The 20,500-nt window shown below is 41.5% G+C and overlaps 1 protein-coding gene across 1 annotated transcript in view; it reads right to left on the bottom strand.

The window, feature by feature from the left end:
- Positions 1-627: 627 nt before the first annotated feature.
- The window catches only part of LOC135111875 (loricrin-like), a 21,763-nt gene continuing 1,890 nt past the window's right edge, over positions 628-20,500 (bottom strand). The window contains exons 2-3 of the mRNA XM_064025577.1: positions 3,714-3,809; positions 628-3,369 (exon numbers count right to left, since the gene is read on the bottom strand). Coding sequence (XP_063881647.1) covers positions 1,326-3,369; positions 3,714-3,809 — 2,140 coding nt within the window. The 3' untranslated portion in view covers positions 628-1,325. The remainder of the gene's footprint in view (positions 3,370-3,713; positions 3,810-20,500) is intronic.

The following is a 20,500-nucleotide window of genomic DNA, read 5'->3' as shown; positions in this document are numbered from 1 at the left end:
TGGAGGAAAAGTGTCCTGAAACCTCCCTCTTGAAAGAGTTTGAGCCATAGAAAAGAAGAAATACGGAACCAGGCAGGAAGTTTACCAGAGAAAGAGATGAATGGTTGAGAATACTGGTTACTCTTCCATTAGAGAGGTGGACAGAATAGGAGTGAAAGTAGAAAGTCTTGCGCAGTGATGTCGCAGAAGGTGAGTGGGTCTGAAAGTATCGGTAGAAGATAGAAAGAAAGGTAAACAGAGAAAAAGATGTTGACGGCAATAACAATAATCATGAAAACACAGCTGAAAATCCCATTTGCTTCCACTTCAGCTTGTTAAAAGTCTTCGACATGGGATGCTGAACGAAATGTTTGAGAATACGACCCCATGAATGCGTGACTTGGAAACTTGTGAGTGGCATTACTCTGTATGGGAATTTTCAAGGTTTTGTTGAGACCTTTCTTATGTGTTAATAATTTTAGATTAGAGCACTAGAATGGTGGAGCGGCAAACAGCCTGATCAGATTATTTTTCGCACTTCCCCAGATGATACTCAGTATATAGTATCTGAGCCCAGGCGGGATAATAAGTAACTACGCACATACCGCCTCACTTTCCAGTCTTAATCGATACCAAGAAAACATCATCCAATTTACAAAATATTTATTTTCATGGTTTACACATATAATTGCAAGTTAGAGGGAATATTCACTGCATAATTTGGTGTAATCAATACGCCAAATGGAAATGACCACAAAGACTGAACCAGAAGTACTCTTAGTGATGGTTTTGTGGAGAGGCTACTCGTGTGTGTGTGTGTGTGTGTGTGTGTGTGTGTGGCCATGGTTGCTGCTGTCATTAGTGTTACTTGTGTTGCTCCTGTTACTGGTGTTACCGGTGTTGCCACTGTTACTGGTGTTACCGATGTTACTGCCATTATCAGTGTTATTAGTATTATTGCTGTTGCCACTTTTACTATTGTTACTCGTGTTGTCGTGTTGTTGCTATTAGCAGCGTTTTCAGAGTTATCGCTATGCCACTGTTACTAGTGTTTCCGCTGTTATTTGTATTGCCGCTTTTGTCAATGTTATCGCTGTTCTCGCTGTGTGTGTGTGTATGTGTGTGTGTGTGTGTGTGTGTGTGTGTTTATGCGCTCAACATACAGAGATTGGTCCCTGATACGGATCAGTGGTCATTCCTTTGAAAAGATGAATAATAATACCTCTAGGTTTTCCAGTTAGGCGAAGGAACAATAGGTCAAGATACAAATATGAAGTTGTAATCAGAGGAGCCCAATGGAGAAGACAGGGAGACAGCAGGAAAAATTTTTGGGAGTATAAATATACTTAGAAAGCAGCCGAGAATTGCAGGCTAATCTGAGGCCTGCCACAGCCGTTGTGGCCATTATTACAGGAATTCCACATACCACCGTTGTTACCAGAATTCCCGTTATTACCATTGTTGCCGCAATTGCCATTGTTTTCCCTGCCGCCGCTTCCGCCACTGCCGCCGCCGCCGCCGCCACCGCTGCAGCCGCTGCCGCTGCCGCCACTACCGCTTCCGCCACTGCCGCCGCCGCCGCCGCCACCGCTGCCGCCACTGCCGCTTCCGCCACTGCCGCTTCCGCAACTGCCGCTGCCGCCGCTACCGCTACCGCCACTGCCGCCACCGCTGCCGCCACTGCCGCCACCGCTGCCGCCACTGCCGCCGCCGCCGCCGCCACTGCTGCCGCCACTGCCGCCGCCGCCGCCGCCACCGCTGCCGCCACTGCCGCCACCGCAGCCGCCACCGCCGCTACCGCTGCCACTGCCACTGCCCCCGCTACCGCTGCAGCTGCCGCCACTGCCGCCGCCGCCGCCGCTGCCACTTCCACTGCCACCGCCGCCACTGCCGCCGCTACCGCTGCCTCCACTGCCGCCGCCGCCGCCGCCGCCGCCGCCGCCGCCACTGCCACTGCCGCCTCCGCCACTGCCCCCGCTACCGCTGCCGCCGCCGCCGCCGCTGCCACTTCCACTGCCACCGCTGCCACTGCCGCCACTGCCGCTGCCACCGCTGCCGCCACTGCCGCCACCGCCGCCGCCGCCGCTGCCACTTCCACTGCCACCGCCGCCATTGCCGCCGCTACCGCTGCCTCCACTGCCGCCGCCGCCGCCGCTGCCACTGCCACTGCCGCCTCCGCCACTGCCCCCGCTACCGCTGCCACTGCCACCGCCGCTGCCACTTCCACTGCCACCGCTGCCACTGCCGCCACTGCCGTTGCCACCGCTGCCGCCACTGCCGCCACCGCCGCCGCCGCCGCTGCCACTTCCACTGCCACCGCCGCCACTGCCGCCGCCACCGCCGCTGCCACTTCCACTGCCACCGCTGCCACTGCCGCCACTGCCGCTACCACCGCTGCCGCCACTGCCGCCACCGCCGCCGCCGCCGCTGCCACTTCCACTGCCACCGCCGCCATTGCCGCCGCTACCGCTGCCTCCACTGCCGCCGCCGCCGCCGCTGCCACTGCCACTGCCGCCTCCGCCACTGCCCCCGCTACCGCTGCCGCCGCCACCGCCGCTGCCACTTCCACTGCCACCACCGCCACTGCCGCCGCTACCGCTGCCTCCACTGCCGCCGCCGCCGCCGCCGCCGCCACTGCCACTGCCGCCTCCGCCACTGCCCCCGCTACCGCTGCCGCCGCCGCCGCCGCTGCCACTTCCACTGCCACCGCTGCCACTTCCGCCACTGCCGCTGCCACCGCTGCCGCCACTGCCGCCACCGCCGCCGCCGCCGCTGCCACTTCCACTGCCACTGCCGCCATTGCCGCCGCTACCGCTGCCTCCACTGCCGCCGCCGCCGCCGCTGCCACTGCCACTGCCGCCTCCGCCACTGCCCCCGCTACCGCTGCCGCCGCCGCCGCCGCTGCCACTTCCACTGCCACCGCTGCCACTGCCGCCACTGCCGCTGCCACCGCTGCCTCCACTGCCGCTGCCACCGCTGCCGCCACTGCTGCTACCACCGCCGCCGCTGCCACTTCCACTGCCACCGCCGCCACTGCCGCTGCCACCGCTGCCGCCACTGCCGCCACCGCCGCCTCCACCGCCGCTGCCACTTCCACTGCCACCGCTACCACTGCCACTGCCACCGCTGCCGGCACTGCCGCCACCGCCGCCGCCGCCACCGCTGCCACTGCCACTGCCGCCGCCACCGCCGCTGCCACTTTCACTGCCACCGCTGCCACTGCCGCCACTGCCGCTGCCTCCACTGCCGCTGCCACCGCTGCCACTGCCACTGCCGCCGCCGCCACTGCCCTCGCTACCGCTGCCACCGCCGCCACTGCCGCCGCCGCCGCCGCTACCGCCGCTGCCACTGTCGGCGCTGCCTTCGCTGCGGGTGTTGTCAATGGCGGTGCTGGTGGAAACGTTAAGAGGAGATGCAATGTAATGGCAGAAGCGTGGAGAATTAAACGTAGAGAAACGAAAATGGAGGGATGAGGATGGTGTGATTAAAGTGGAGACAAAGAAACTAAAAAATAAAATGAGAAAATTCAGAAGCAAAAGATAGGTAGACAAAACTGGATGAAACGTGCATAGGGATATAAGAGAACTACAAAAAAATATCACCTACTCGTAATGCAAAGATGGAACGAGAAGCGTGATAACATTTAGACAGTGTAAATGCCGTGAAGTGAATGGGGAGGCATGACATGTATGAGATGAAGCGTTAACGTAGACGAGGAGGCGGCGATGACTTACCCAGTGTAGAAGGTGCCCAATTCTTGGGTGTCGGGCACGTAGAGAGCAATTGCTGCTCCCACCAAGCACAGCAGGGCTACGAAGGAGACCAAGAACCTGGAAGAAAGGTAGTAATGAGGAGTGGCATGTGAATGTGGCCTATTCTTTTTATTTCTTAATAGCAGGCCACTTCTGCCGAGGCGCCCATTGCCTTCCAAACCTCCTGTGTCTTTACACCTCCTGGCCCTCGGGACTAGCCAGAACATTCTGGAAGCTATTATATGACTCATTAGACCAAATGTTGTGTTGGTGGTTTGAGTTTGAATTAATAGGGACCTAAATATGGCCTGCAGCAGCCTTGGAGGTTAAATTCCAACTATAATTCAAGGTTAGCACTTGTCAGGTCAAGTAAGTCACAGGTCCCTGTGAACTCAAGCGTACTACTTTGGACCAAGTCTGTGGTTGGTAGTTGAGTTTTACTTAATAGCTTTCTAAAAATGGCCTTGAGTGGTATCAGATGATCTCTAATATCAATTCCACTTCATACTGGCATTCTCAGGTCAGTTTATCCCTGTGAACCAAGTTTGTAATTGATAGGCTGTAAAGAAGTTTGGAACAAACTAGAAGAAATTTAGGAACAAACATATATATATATATATATATATATATATATATATATATATATATATATATATATATATATATATATATATATATATATATATATATATATATATATATATATATATATATATATATATATATATATATATATATATATATATATATATATATATATCAAACTCACTCTCAGACTAATATATTTACTCAAATTCATACTTATATTCACACACCCATAGGTCCAACAGATAGCTCTCGTGGCCACCTCACCATACTCAAGTTAAATGGGTCTCTGATTTCTTTCATCATTGAGCCCTTGGCTAGTCTCTACATGACATTTAGAATAAATTAATAATTCAATAAATAAATCTTACCTATACCTATAAAAGGCAAATATCTTTGTATATATATATATATATATATATATATATATATATATATATATATATATATATATATATATATATATATATATATATATATATATATATATATATATATATATATATATATATATATATATATATATATATATACAAAGATATTTGCCTTTTATAGGTATAGGTAAGATTTATTTATTGAATTATTAATTTATTCTAAATGTCATGTAGAGACTAGCCAAGGGCTCAATGATGAAAGAAATCAGAGACCCATTTAACTTGAGTATGGTATAAGCAAATATCTTTGTATATATATATATATATATATATATATATATATATATATATATATATATATATATATATATATATATATATATATATATATATATATATATATATATATACAAAGATATTTGCCTTTTATAGGTATAGGTAAGATTTATTTATTGAATTATTAATTTATTCTAAATGTCATGTAGAGACTAGCCAAGGGCTCAATGATGAAAGAAATCAGAGACCCATTTAACTTGAGTATGGTGAGGTGGCCACGAGAGCTATCTGTTGGAGCTATGGGTGTGTGAATATAAGTATGAATTTGAGTAAATATATTAGTCTGAGAGTGAGTTTGAATACCAGTGTTAGTAAAAGTAAGTGTGAATATGAGTGTTGGTTCGGATGCGAGTGCGTTAGTATGAGTGAAAATGATCTTTTGAATATTAGTATTAGTGTCAGTCATGACTGTTAGTGTGTGTTAGTGTCAAGTGTTAGTACGATTGTAAATGTTAATGTGAATGCAACTTGAGTGTTAATGTTAGTAAGTAAATAACTAAGTAAGTAAGTAAGTAAGTAGGCAAGTAAGTAAAGTTTATCGCCAATACAGGCATTGCAGATTCAAATAGAAATTATATTGTACCTTGGCACGATCTGTCGAGCCGAGGCTTCCTGACATACGAGTACATACAGCAGTTAAGCTGGTTTTAGCTGTGAAACGCTATTTGGCAAGTCAACATTAAAAAAGAAATCCTCGCTATTGATACTTTAATGGACATACATAAAGATGCGTATACATACTCTTACATACATACATCCTCACACACATACACATGCACATGTACCTACACTAACATTATAACTAATAAAGCATACCATATACAAAACTTTTTACAATGCATATGCATAATGTTTATATATCTGTCAGAGCAATAAAATGCTCTTTAGTGTTCCTCTTAAACTGAGAAAAGTTATCTCTATTTACAATTTATTTATTTATTCATTTATTTATTTATTTATTTTTATGGTGACAGGAAGAGAATTCCATGGTTGCGGACCAAAGTAGAAAATGATGTTCTTAATTAATGTTGTGTGGAATTGAAAGCAGTCTAAATTCAAGTTTCTTCCTCTTGTTGCGTAAGAGGATTCTGCAAATTTAAATCCATTAGTGTCTGGGAAATTTCTAGTGAATTTAAAAATAAAATAAATAAATAGATAAATAAATAAACACTTATGAATATATAAAAAAAAAATCCAATAATTTGTGATGAGAATATACTACATCTGTTGAATAAAAAAAAAGAAAATCATATTAAAAATGCATCGCAAAATTTTATTTTGAATCATTTTTTACTTCTTTAGGAAAGAGGGCCATGCACTTTTTACTTCTTTAGGAAAGAGGGCCATGCACATGACCATACTGAGACACAATAAATTAAATGAGGGAAGTGAAGTGTATAGTAAACACTTAGCAAGGCTTCAGTATTGAGATGATTTCTTATCTTATTATACAATTCTACACGTTCTGGACAGCTGTAAATATACATTGTTTATATGGAAGTTCCAATTAAGATTATTATTAATATCAACATCTAAAAATTTTATGAGTAACGCGATGCAGTGTTTCACCATCAGGGATTACTGGGGCATGTGATTTTTTATGGATCAATCCTGAAAAAAACAATATCTTTACTTTTATTTATATTAAGTCATAGTTTATTTACTTTTATCCAGTTATTTACTTAATTTAGTTATATTGTCAAGTTTGTATGTAGATTACAAATATCGTTATCTTTTATTATCAAGTTTATGTGATCTGCATATATAGTAAATTAAATTTTTTAGCTGGATTTTATATTATCTTCGTAAATCTGAAAAAAAAGAAAATGATGTAGATCCTATTATTGATCCCTGTGGTACACCTACTATAATAGTTCTGATAAAAGAATATTTAGTATTGCAATAAACAGCCTGTGTCTTGCTGATTAAATAACTTTGAAATTATTTTAGTGGTACACTCTGATGCCAATATGATCTAATCTGTCAAGTAATATGTAATGATTCAAAGTGTCAAATGACTTACAGAAATATATATATATATATATATATATATATATATATATATATATATATATATATATATATATATATATATATATATATATATATATATATATATATATATATATATATATATATATATATAATACAGCATAAACTTTATCTTCTAGGTGTTTATGGATGTTATTGGTAAATTGCACTATTGCAGACTCAGTAGAACGGTTGGCACGAAAACCATGTAGACATTCTGAAAAATTATTGTTTTTTCTCCAAATATTTTTTTAATCAAATAGATGCAAATTTCTCGAATATTTTATTGAATACTGAAAGTATAGATAAGGTTCATTAATGTCACTCCTGCTTCCAGTCTTATGTACTGGAATTTAGCGGATTTTAGTTTGTTGGGGAAAATTCAAGTTTTTAGTGCGAAGTTTGTAATTTGGGTTAGAAGCTAGTGTCAATCCTAAGTGTTAGTGTGAGTGTAAAGGCCTGTCTACACTTAGAAAAGCTGTTTGGAAACAAAGCTTGCAAGCTGTTTCCAAACAATTATTAAGATCTTTACAAACGGTCTCGAAAATGTTTCCAAATTTTCCAACTTTTTCTAAAATGTTTTCAAACTGTTTAAACATTTTCCAATGATTTTTGCAAAGTGTTTCAAAATGTTTAAAAACGTTTCAAAACTGTTTCGAAAATGTTTGCAATCTGTTTCAAAACTGTTTTAAAAATGTTTCCAAACCGTTTCTAAACTTTTTTCCGAGACGTTTCCTAACTCTTTGCAAACTGTTATCATTTGGTATACAAACATTGATTTCCAAATAATGTTTCCTGTTGTGGACAGGCTTCAAGGTTCTTTTGACATGGGAGCACCTCCCAGTGCCTCACGGTGGCGCGGGAGTAGTAGTGCTTCACGCTCGTCGGTGGCGCTGCTAACGCGCGTTTGAATCTATGCTAGAGAGAATGTCAAATGGTACGGTCAATCCGAGTCGTCTTCCGAGTTTAATATTAATTTGTATAGATCTTTGAAACAACTTGTCACACCTGAAGAGTCGAGTCAATTCAAATCATACTAAGTCGCGTCGTGTCGAGTCACAAATAGAGCTGGACCAGTGTTCTACATTAGTCGCAGCAGGGATGTGAACATCGTGCAAATGTAATTACTAATATACTCAGATCGAAAGCGTCCTGCTATATGTGATGTCAAGTGACCGCAGACACTGGGATCATGATGTGATAGCTGCTCTGAGGGAAGAGGCTGCTGCTTCACTGAAATATACAGCTGAGAACAATTTTATTCAATATTCACCATACATTACTAGATCATTCTGTCTTGGTATTTGGAAGCTCAACCGGGGGAACAGTTTTTTTTTTTTTTTTCGTGATATCACAAACTACCACAGCTTCAGCTGTAGGCCGTGTGCTTGTGCTGTGCCGTGTGTAAGTGTTGTTTTTGAGTAATGGAAATGTGTTTCATGTTCAGCACCGTCACATAGGAAGCAGATGACATTGTTTTAATTTTTTAATGATATTATGAAGTACACGATGCTTTCCACCAGTAATTCATATAACTGAACACTTGTCTCAGATTTTGTATAAACTACGACAAACCTGCTTTTAGCCAACATATCAAACCCTCTGCTAATCCATTGTAATCCAAGTCCTTTTCTAAGGCAAGGACTTATCAGAGAAAAACTTTCATCTGCCACAAAATGGTATTTCATCTAGAAATCAGATACGGCACTGAGTAAATCTTGATTTTGGTTGACTCCGTTGGTAACTAAACATGTGCAGTTAAGTGCAACTTACGAATCCAGTATGGTGAAAAAAATCTTTGACTATCAGTCATCTTGCTGACATCATGATATTTCTGTAGTACTTGAACTCGTACTTGTTCTTAACCCCAAAGTGTCCGTTAAGTATCTGAGTAGTTTAGAGTACAACCAAAACGCGCAATGCAGTCTTGGGTCCGACTACTCGTATTCCTCCCTCCTCAAGTACACAATATCATGTATTTTTACTTACTCGTGTTTAGTATTTCCGTAGTAACTGTACTCGGAGTTAAAGTACTCCTCAGTTTTATGAGTACTTCAAAGTATGGCCAATAAAATTCGATGGGTAGCGCAATGTTTGACTTATTTAGGTAAAGGTAAGGAGAATACAATACAAATCTGTCCTTAGGGAAGACAGGTGGCCTGGATTAGTTTCATTGAGGTTACGGGAGGTGTAGCCGCTGTCACTCCCACTTTTTATAATAATAATAATAATAATAATTATTATTATTATTATTATTATTATTATTATTATTATTATTATTATTATCATTATTACTATTATTCAGGAGGGGCACCGGCCAAGGGCAAGAAAATTATAAGAAAGAAAAAAAAGCCCCACTGCAGTGCTGGTTACTAAACATAATCAATAGCACTACTCAAAAAATTAAACCTCCCTCTTGAAAGTGTTCAAGTCATAAGGAAAAAGGAAATACAGAAGCAGGCAGGGAATTCTAGAGTTTACCAGAGAAAGAGAATAAGGACTGAGAATACATCTTTCTTCTGCATTTCCTCCTTCCTATGACTTAAACTCATTAGAGAGAAGGAGAGAGAGAGAGAGAGAGAGAGAGAGATCAGGGAGGCACAGAAAAGTGGTGAGAGAAAGAAGAAAGTCTTGTGCAGCGAGGCCGCAAGAGAACATAAGAACATAAGAAATAAGGGAAGCTGTAATAAGAGACCAGGCTTACACGTGAATGAAATATACCCTGTATGAAATATACCTAGCTATTTCCACCTATCATCTCAACCCATAAACCAGTCTAATAATCTCTTAAGGCTCCCTAATGTCGTAGCACTAACAATATGATTACTGAATCCGTTCCACTCATATAACATTCTATTTGAGAAACAATTACTTCTTATCTCTTTCTTAAACATACGAGTAAATATTCCAAGCTTGAACCCGTTATTTCTTTTTCTATCCTGGTTCCTGATTCTAAGAATGTTGCTTACATCCACTTTGTTATAATCCTTATACCATATAAAGACTTCTATCAGGTCCCCTCTTAACCTACGTCTCTATAAAGAATGTAAATTTAACAGCTTCGTAAGGAATACTCGCCTCGTAAGGAATACTCCTCATCCCCTGTATCCTTTTAGTTATTCTCCTCTGTACTGGTTCTAATAGACCTATATCTTTCCTGTAATATGATAACCAGAACTGCACAGCGTAGTCTAGATGAGGTCTAACCAACGACAAGTAAAACTTTAATATTACTTGGGTGCCTTGTACTTTTAACACTCCTAAAAATTCATCCTAATACGCTATTTGTCCTGTTTCTGGCCTCTGTGCATTGTTTTACTAGATGGAGTTCAGAGCTAAATATAACTCCTAAATCTTTTTCGTACCCTGTACCTACCAGATTTTCGTTGTTTATTGTGTACCTATTGTGTTGGTTTCCTCTACCTACGCTAAGTACTTTGCATTTGTTGATATTAAACTGCATTTGCCATTTGTCCGTCAATTCGTTCATCCTATCTAAATCTACCTGCAAGTTGATGGCATCCGATTCTAACCTAATTAATCTACCTATCTGTGTCATCCGCAAATTTACTAACATCACTACTAATTCCACTGTCCAAGTCATTGATATATATTAAAAACAACAATGGCCCTAATACTGATCCCTGTGGCACCCCACTAATTACATGACCCCAATCGGATTTAGAGCCGTTTAATACAACTCTTTGTCGCCTGTCGCTTAGCCAAGACCTCATTCAGCCTAACATTTTCCCATCTACTCTGTGTGCCCTAACCTTTTTAAGGAACCTTTGATGGGGTACATTACCAAATGCTTTACTAAAGTCCATATATAAGATGTCATGACTATCACCATTATCCTTGTACACTTTACTGTAAAAGCTTAACAAGTTTGTCAGGCATGTCTTCCCCTTCGTGAAGCCATGCTCTGACTGATTTATCAAGTTATGTTTGCCTAAATGCTCCCTAATGTTCCTTGCTATTATTGACTCCAATATAAGAGGAGGAGGCAGTAGGCACCTACCGAAACGTTAATTACTCCCACTGAGGTCTAAAGCACTGTTCATGGGGTGCTGTGAACTTATCATTAAACCCAGCTGTGACCTAACAGAACCTTTTCCCTTGTGTCTCACAACACAAGGGGTCAGTCACAGCCTGTCCTCTAAAGATAACTCTATTCCTCCACGCAAAACTACAAGCTCCTAATAACACACACACACAACCTTCACTCAAACTTTCAAAATTCATGGCGACTCTTACACTAGCTTCCGAGTCCCCATCTGATGAGGGGACCACAAGTGTCCTCAGGTCGGATTGCCCTTCTGACAACGACCCTAAGTGTCTTGACACCTCCATCAACCTTTTTTCATTAACTTCTACAACATTCGTGGTCTAAGATCTAATTTTCAATCTGTAGAATACCACCTCTCCTCTTCTAAACTTCATTTTCTCTTCCTCACTGGAACTCAGGTGTCTGAGGCAACTGACAGTAGCCCCATTTTCTGTTCCCTTCTATTTTGTTCCTATCTGTTCCTATCATCATTCTTTTTATCCAAAGCTGGATGTTGCGTTTATGTGCGGAACGATTTAACCTGCTCTCGTGCCCACGCTCTTGAATCTTCCGAGTTTTCCACCATCTGGCTACGACTACAGAGTCACTCTCAAACTAAATTTATCTGTGCTGTATATCTCTCACCTAACTCCTCTCACTATAAGAAATTTTTTGACTACTCAACTTCCAAAGAGGAGCACATTCTGACCCTCTTCCCGTTTGCAGAGATCTCCATTCTTGGAGACTTCAATGTTCTCCACCAGCTTTGGCTTTCCTCTCCCTTCACTGACCATCCTGGTGAACTAGCCTTCAACTTTGCTATCCTCCATGACCTAGAGCAATTAGAGACGTCGCAGTGAGCGTTTTGATACCAGATAGCGCCAGAATTTTTAATTCTCGCCGGAAAATAAATACTTTTTGGGGCAAGGTTTTACAAGCTTACAAAGGTGTATCGTTGCACAGTAATGCGTCTGAATTTTAAGTCAATTAATTTCGTGATAACTGACAGCACATGACATTGTTTAAGCCTCTATTCATAATTTCAGATAATATTCTTAAAAGAGCCTATAAGTGTATCAAGGCAGGCAATCTGTAATTTTCTACTGACCTCAATGGAAGTATACTAATATATACTTGCATTTTCATGTACTAAACAACAGGCAAATCCATTTAATGTAAAGAAAATATAATTTTGTATCAGAGACTTTATTTTTGCGGTACGATCACTATCCTCGGGTACTTGGGCAGCGAGCAAACCAAAACACAGACACTCGACTACCCTGCACAATGGATACATCACCGCCACAATCATGGACTACAGCGGAATTAAGAAAATTCTTGAAAGAACGAGCTATACCCTATTCTGGATATAGTAAAGCAAAGTAAAGGCCTTTGTATCGGCAGAACTGAGAGGCTATTGTTTACACTTTACACTCCCTAACGGCGCGCGGCGCTTTCTTTAACTGAAGAATCATGATCAAGATAAGTACGTCGTACGTCCGCCAGCGGTGCTGTTCTTTATTTTATTTCACTGATTACTTTCATATACAGGACGTGTCAGTGATATCTGATATTTTTCAACATTCCCAGATAAAATGCACGAGCCGAAGTCAACATCCTTTTATTTTTACTGTTTATACTTACTTAAAAAAAAAATTCATTACCTATTTTTAGTTTTATCTTATAGTTCAATTAACAAAGCCTTATCATACACCAGTAAGTATGAATATTAATATTAAGGGTTATGTTTTTAATTTTAGATACACTTGTGCAGCAATTCATGCTGTACTTTTCCTGCACATCGATTTCAAATTTAGCTAAGTCACCCCTTTGCCCCACGAAATCGGAGACAATTAAAAATGCTGGCGCTGATAGGTATCTACCAGCCTCACTGCGACGTCTCTAATTGGTGCAGCACCCTATTCGTATTCCTAACCGTCTTGGAGATACGCCCAACATTCTTGACCTTTTCCTGACCTCTAATCCTTCTGCTTATGGTGTCACCCTCTCTTCTCAGTTGGGCTCCTCCGACCACAATCTCATATCTGTATCTTGTCCTGTCGCTCGAATCCCTCCTTAGGCTCCCCTTAAGGGAAGGTGCCTCTGGTGCTTTGCCTTCGCTAATTGGGAGGTAATTTGCTGATTTTCCTTGGAATGATTACTGTTTCCATGTCAGAGGACCGTCTTTGTGTGCTGAGCGCATAGCGGGGTATGATAGTGTCTGGCATATAGACGTATATTCTTCACTCTTTTTCTCGACCAAAAGCTTCCAAACCTTGGTTCAACATAGCTTGTTCTCGTGCTATACATGATAGAGAGGTGGCCCACAAAAGGTACTTAAGCCTTCCATCACCAGAATCTCATGCACTTTATATTTCTGCCCGAAACAATGCCAAGTCTGTTCTCCAACTAGCCAAAAACTCCTTCATTAACAGAAAGTGTCAAAACCTTTCAAGATCTAACTCCCCTCCGTGACTTCTGAAATCTAGTTAAAAATATCTCCAATAACTTGGCTTCTTTTTTCCCTACTTTATTTCAACCAGATGGCACCACTGCTATCATATCTATTTCTAAATCTGAACTCTTCGCTCAGACCTTTGTTAAAAACTCTACCTTGGACGATTCTGGGCTTGTTCCTCCCTCTCCTCCACCCTCTGACTAATTTAAGCTATCTATTAAAATTCTTCGCAGTGATGTTTTCCATGCCCTCGCTGGCCTAAACCCTCGGAAAACTTGTGGACCTGATGGGGTACCTGCTATTGTTCTCCGAAACTGTGCTTCTGTGCTTGCACCTTACCTAGTCTAACTCTTTCATCTATGTCTGTCAACATCTACCTTTCTTTCTTGCTGGAAGTTCGCCTACATTCAACCTGTTCCTAAAAGGGGGTGACCGTTCTAATCCTTCAAACTACTGTCCTATTGCTTTAATTTCCTGCCTATCTAAGGTTTTTGAATTTATCCTCAACAGGAAGATTCTTATACTTATATCACTTCACAACCTTCTATCTGATTGCCAGTATGGGTTCCATCAAGGCCACTCTACTGGTGATCTGGTTTTCCTTACTGAGTCTTGGTCATCCTCTTTTAGAGATTTTGGTGAAACTTTTGCTGTTGACTTAGACATTTGATAAAGCTTTTGATAGTCTGGCACAAAGCTTTGATTTCCAAACTACCCTCCTACGGCTTCTATCCTTCTCTCTGTAACTTCATCTCAAGTTTCCTTTCTGACCGTTCTATTGCTGCTGTGGTAGATGGTCACTGTTCTTCTACTAAATCTATTAACGTTGGTGTTCCTCATGGTTCTGTCCTGTCACCCACTCTCTTCTTATTTTTCATTAATGACCTTCTAAACCAAACTTCTTGTCCTATCCACTCCTACGCTGATGATACCACCCTTCACTTTTCTACGTCTTTTCATAGACGTCCAACCCTTCAGGAAGTAAATATTTCACTCAGAGAAGCCACAGAACGCCTGACTTCTGATCTTTCTAAATTTTTTTATTGGGGCAGAGCAAACTTGGTATTGTTGAATGCCTCAAAAACTTAATTCCTCCATCTATCAACTCGACACAACCTTCCAGACAACTATCCGCTCTTCTTTAATGACACTCAACCGTCCCCCTCTTCTACACTGAACATCCTCGGTCTGTCCTTCCTTATAATCTGAACTGGAAACTTCACATCTCATCTCTAGCTAAAACAGCTTTTATGAAGTTAGGTGTTCTGAGACGTCTCCGCCAGTTTTTCTCACCCTCCAGCTGCTAACTCTGTACAAGGGCCTTATCCGTCCATGTATGGAGTATGTTTTTCATGTCGGGGGGGGGGGGTTTCACTCATACTGCTCTTCTAGACAGAGTGGAATCAAAAGTTTCTGGTCTCATCAACTCCTCTCCTCTAACTGACTGTCTTCAGCCTCTCCCTCATCGCCGCAATGTTGCATCTCTAGTTATCTTCTACCGCTATTTTCATGCTAACTGCTCTTCTGATCTTGTTAACTGCATGCCTCCCCTCCTCCCGCGGCCTCGCTGCACAAGACTTCCTTCTTTCTCTCACCCCTATTTTGTCCTCCTCTCTAATACAAGAGTTAACCAGTATTCTCAATTATTCATCCCTTTCCCTGGTAAACTCTGGAACTCCCTGCCTGTTTCTGTATTTCCACCTTCCTATGACTTGAATTCCTTCAAGAGGGAGGTTTCAAGATACTTATCCTTCAACTTTTGACTACCGCTTTGGACCCTTTTATGTGACTGGCATCTCAGTGGGCTTTTTTTTTTTTTTTTTTATTGGATTTTTGTTGCTCTTGGTCAGTGTCTCTCCTACATAAAAAAAACTGAAGTTAAGCTGACAGATCTATAATTAGACTCTAAAGTTTTATCTCCTTTCTTAAAGATGGGTACTACATTAGCCTGCCTCCACATTAATGGTACCTCACCTGAATCAAGTGATTTCCTAAACACAGAAACTAACGGCTCACTAATATGCCTCTTTGCATTTCTTAAGTACTCTGGGATACATTTCATCTGGTCCTGGTGTCTAGAACTTTTTTAGCCTATCTATCTCCTGTTCCACTATCTCCTTAGTTATGGAAATATCTGTCAGCTTCTCATTCTCATCTGCTCTAAACATTTGCTCACTATTTGACATATCCTGCATGTTTTCCTATGTGAAGGCAGTTAAAAAAATACTCACTCAAATAAATACTCACATTTAACTAATCTCGTCCCCAGAACTAACCAGCTCCCCATCTGCTGCCTTTAATGGACCTATATTTTCCTTATTCTTCGTCCTGTATACCTGATAAAGTGAGGGGAGGCATGTAGTTAAAAAGATCAGAAGAGCAGTTTGCATGAAAATAGCGGTAGAAAATAGAAAGAGATGTAATATTGCGGCGATGAGAGAGAGAAAACAGTTTGTTATTGAAGAGGAGTTGATGAGACTTTTTTTTTTTTATTTCACCCTGTCTAAAAGAGCAGTATCAGTGGAACCAGCCTCCCCCTTACATGTGAGGGGGTGGTTGAGAAAAACTGGCAGAGATGACTCACAGCTCCAAACTTCATAAAAACTGCTTTATCTAGAGATGAGATGTGAAATGTCCAGTTTAAATTATAAACAAAAGAGTGGCCCCCCCCAAAAAAATTAGTGTAGAAGAGGTTATACTTGAGAGGTATACTCTCTCTCTCTCTCTCTCTCTCTCTCTCTCTCTATATATATATATATATATATATAGAGAGAGAGAGAGAGAGAGAGAGAGAGAGAGAGAGAGAGAGAGAGAGAGAGAGAGAGAGAGAGAGAGAGAGAGAGAGAGAGAGAGAGAGAGAGAGAGAGACAGAGAGAGAGATAAGGTAGGATGAGAGAGGTGAGGTGAGGCGTGAGGGTGTAGGACAAGAGGAGGGAAGAAGTTTCCGGAAGGGGCGGAGGAAAGAGGAAGGGAGAGATAGGTGTGAGTATGTTGGAATGTTAGGTCATGCTGAAATGAGAGAGGTGAGGTCGAGGCGAGCAGATGAGGGAGTGGAGAGGATGGTAGGGGCCGAGATGAGGGGATTAGGTGAGGTAAATGTAGATAAATTGTATAAATATTTCGTAAAGTTCATACAGGTCAGTTAGCAAATATCCCGTATAGGGCAATAAAATCACAGAAAAATTACCCTAAATGGATGACTGCTAGGTTAAAGCATTATATAGGGCGTAAGAGAAGTATATATAAGAGATTAAGGGCAGGTGAAGAAGTTTTAAGGTCACAATATAATGAATTAGTTAGAACAGTCAGGAAGTTAACGAGGAAAGCTAAGGGCAATTATGAATTAAACGTCGCCAGCCAGGCGAAGACGGACCCCAAAGGGATTTTATCGAAGAATAAGGATACTAGAGTTCCATTAAAGGCAGCAGATGGGGAGCTGGTTAGTTCTGGGGAGGAGATTATTAAACTTCTGAATGAGCATTTTTTAACTGTCTTCACCCAGGAAAACATGCAGGATATACCAGATAGTGAACAGGTGTTTAGAGTAGATGAGAATGAGAAGCTGACAGATATTTCCATAACTAAGGAGATAGTGGAACAGGAGATAGATAGGCTAAAAAAAGTTCAAGACACCAGGACCAGATGAAATATATCCCAGAGTACTTAAGGAATGCAAAGAGATTATTAGTGAGCCGTTAGTTTTTGTCTTTAGGAAATCACTGGAGTCGGGTGAGGTGTCAGTAATGTGGAGGCAGACTAATGTAGTACCCATCTTTAAGAAAGGAGATAAAACTTTGGCGTTTAATTATAGACCTGTCAGCTTAACTTCAGTTGTAGGTAAAATGCTAGAGTCAATAATAGCGAGGAACATTAGGGAACATTTAGACAAACATAACTTGATAAATCAGTCACAGCATGGCTTCACGAAGGGGAAGTCTTGCCTGACAAAGGGCAGTAGATAATGGTGATAGTTATGATATCTTATATGTGGACTTTAGTAAAGTATTCGACAAGGTACCCCATCAAAGGCTCCTGAGAAAGGTTAGGACACACGGGATAGATGGTAATGTGTTAGGCTGGATAGGGTCATGGCTTAGTGACAGGCGACAGAGAAATCCGATTGGGGTCATGTAATTAGTAGGGTGCCACAGGGATCAGTATTAGGGCCATTGTTATTTCTAATATATATCAGTGACTTGGATAGTGGAATTAATAGTGATGTTAGTAAATTTGCGGATGATACAAAGGTAGGTAGATTAATTAGGTTACAATCGGATGCCATCGCCATGCAGGCAGATTTAGAGAGAATGAATGAATGGACGGATAGATGGCAAATGCAATTTAATATCAATAAATGCAAAGTACTTAGGTAAGTAGAGGAAACCCACACAGCAGTTACACATTAAACAACCAAACTCTGGTAGGTACAGGGTACGAGAAAGATTTAGGAGTTATCGTTAGCTCTGAACTCCGCCTAGGGAAACAATGCATAAAAGCCAGAAACAGGGCAAATAGGGTACTAGGATTAATTTTTAGGAGTGTTAAAAGTAGAAGACCGGAAGTAATATTAAAGTTATACTTGGCGCTGGTCAGACCTCATCTAGACTAAGCAATGCAGTTCTGGTCCCCACATTACAGGAAGGATATAGGTCTATTAGAATCAGTACAGAGGAGAATGACTAAAAGGATACAGGGGATGAGGAGTATTCCTTACGAGGCGAGATTGAAGTTGTTAAATTTACATTCTTTAGAAAGACGTACGTCAAGAGGGGACCTGATAGGAGTCTTTAAGTGGTATAAGGGTTATAACAAGGGGGATGTAGGCAAAATTCTTAGGATCAGCAACCAGGGTAGAACAAGAAATAACGGGTTCAAGCTTGAAAAATTTAAGTTTAGGAAGGAGACAGGAAAAAATTGATTCTCAAATAGAGTGGTAGATAAGTGGAACGGACTCAGTAATCATGTTGTTAGTGCTAGGACACTAGAGAGCTTTAAGAGAAAATTAGACAGGTTTATGGATGGGGATAATAAATGGAAATAGGTAGGTATATATCATACAGGGACTGCCACGTGTAAGCCTGGTCGCTTCTTGCAGCTTCCCTTATTTCTTATGTTTTTATGTTCTTATGAAGAGGCATTCTTGAGTGACATTGTAGAAATAGGTATAGTTATATGGAAGGTTTTCAGGCATTGAACAATATTAAGTTTGCTGTGCCACAATAAAATTTTTTAGAGAAATCAGAAGTCAGGTGTTCTGTGGCTTTCCTGCGTAAAATGTTTATTTCCTAAAACGTTGGATGTCTACAAAATATGTGGAAAAGTGCAGGGTGGTATCATGAAAGAAGGAATGGAAAGGACAATAAATTTAGTTTAGATCAATGATTAATAATGGGAAGAGAGTTGGTGACAAGACAAAAGGCCGAGGAATATCACTGTTAATAGACTTGGAAAACTAGTGACCATTTACCATAACGGCAATAGAACGATCAGAAATTAAACTTAGGATGAAACTGCAGAGAGAAAGATAGAAGCTGTAGGAGGATAGTTTAGAAATCAAAGCTTTGTGTCAGACTCTATCAATTTTATTTATTTATTTTTTTATGTGTGTAAGGCAACAGCAAAATTTTCACCAAAATCCCTAAGAGAGGATAACAAAGACCTAGTAAGGCAAGCAAGAAGATCACTAGTAGAGCGGCCTCGACGGAACCCATACTGGCTGTGAAGTGATAGATGTTTAAGAATGTTCCTGTTGAGTATATGTAAAAAAAAAAAAAAAACTTTGAAGAGGCAGAAAATTAAAGCAAGAGGATGGTAGTTTGAAGGATTAGAACTTTCACTCTTTTTAGGAATAGGCTGAAGGTCCTGCAAAAAGGATAAGTAGATGCTGAGAGGCAGAGTTGGAAGAGTTTGACTAGGCAAGGTGCAAGCACGGAGGCACAGTCTTGGAGAATAATTAGGAGGGACCCCATCAACTCCATAAGCCTTCCGAGGGTTAAGGTCATCGAAAGCAATGGAAAACACCACTGCGAAGGATCTTTAACTCTTGTTGCTAATCTGTTAGCACATTAGTGTAAGTGCAGGAAGTGAGGAACATGTCATATGCTGACTGAGCTGACATCCTCCTTCACCGAGAGGCGCATAGCAACCCATCCCCATCAGATATTAAATAAGATTCGTTGAAAACTCCCCACAGATAAAGTTTAACATTTAGTTCATTTCTGAAGTCTTCAACGTTTTATGGTTATTATCAGTCCTTGCGGGGCGTGGGGCGGTAAATAATAGGTCAACAAGTCTTGTGATTTACCAAAGGTAGATCACCAATATTTGAGAGTTTCGCTATCTGTATCACAGTGCCATATACTATGACACACACACACACACACACACACACACACACACACACACACACACACACACACACACACACACACACACACACACACACACACACAAACACACACACACACACACACACACACACACACACACACACACACACACACACACACACACACACACACACACGCACACACACACACACATATTGTGCTGTTGAAAAAATTAAGTTGATGGCATCAGTAAAAATGCAACTGTAACTGAATTCGCTCGTACTTGGACTTGAGTTCGTTTACTTTTAGCATGGTACAAAATAATGTACTCAAGCCTAAGCCTGGTGAAGCGCTATGCAGTTGTCTCGAGGATAGTTGTCAGGGGGCAGGCAGTTATCCTAAGCGGGCAGTCGCCCGGGGACAGCTGTCCGTAGGCAACTGTCAGAGGAAGCAGTTTTCCTAGAACCAGTTGTGGGTATGCACGTGGTGCAGAAAGCAGCACACTGAAGGCAATAAAGGCGGTGTCATTCTCAAAGTTTTCCTTACTCTCTATACAAAGGCAAACCCAAGAAGTGAAACAAAACATAATGACGAAAATAATAATGCTG

Source organism: Scylla paramamosain, chromosome 22 (genome assembly GCF_035594125.1).
Source record: "Scylla paramamosain isolate STU-SP2022 chromosome 22, ASM3559412v1, whole genome shotgun sequence".
NCBI classification, from domain to species: Eukaryota; Metazoa; Arthropoda; class Malacostraca; order Decapoda; family Portunidae; genus Scylla; species Scylla paramamosain.
The sequence above is the reverse complement of the archived record's forward strand: the minus strand, read 5'-3'. Positions and strand labels throughout refer to the sequence as shown.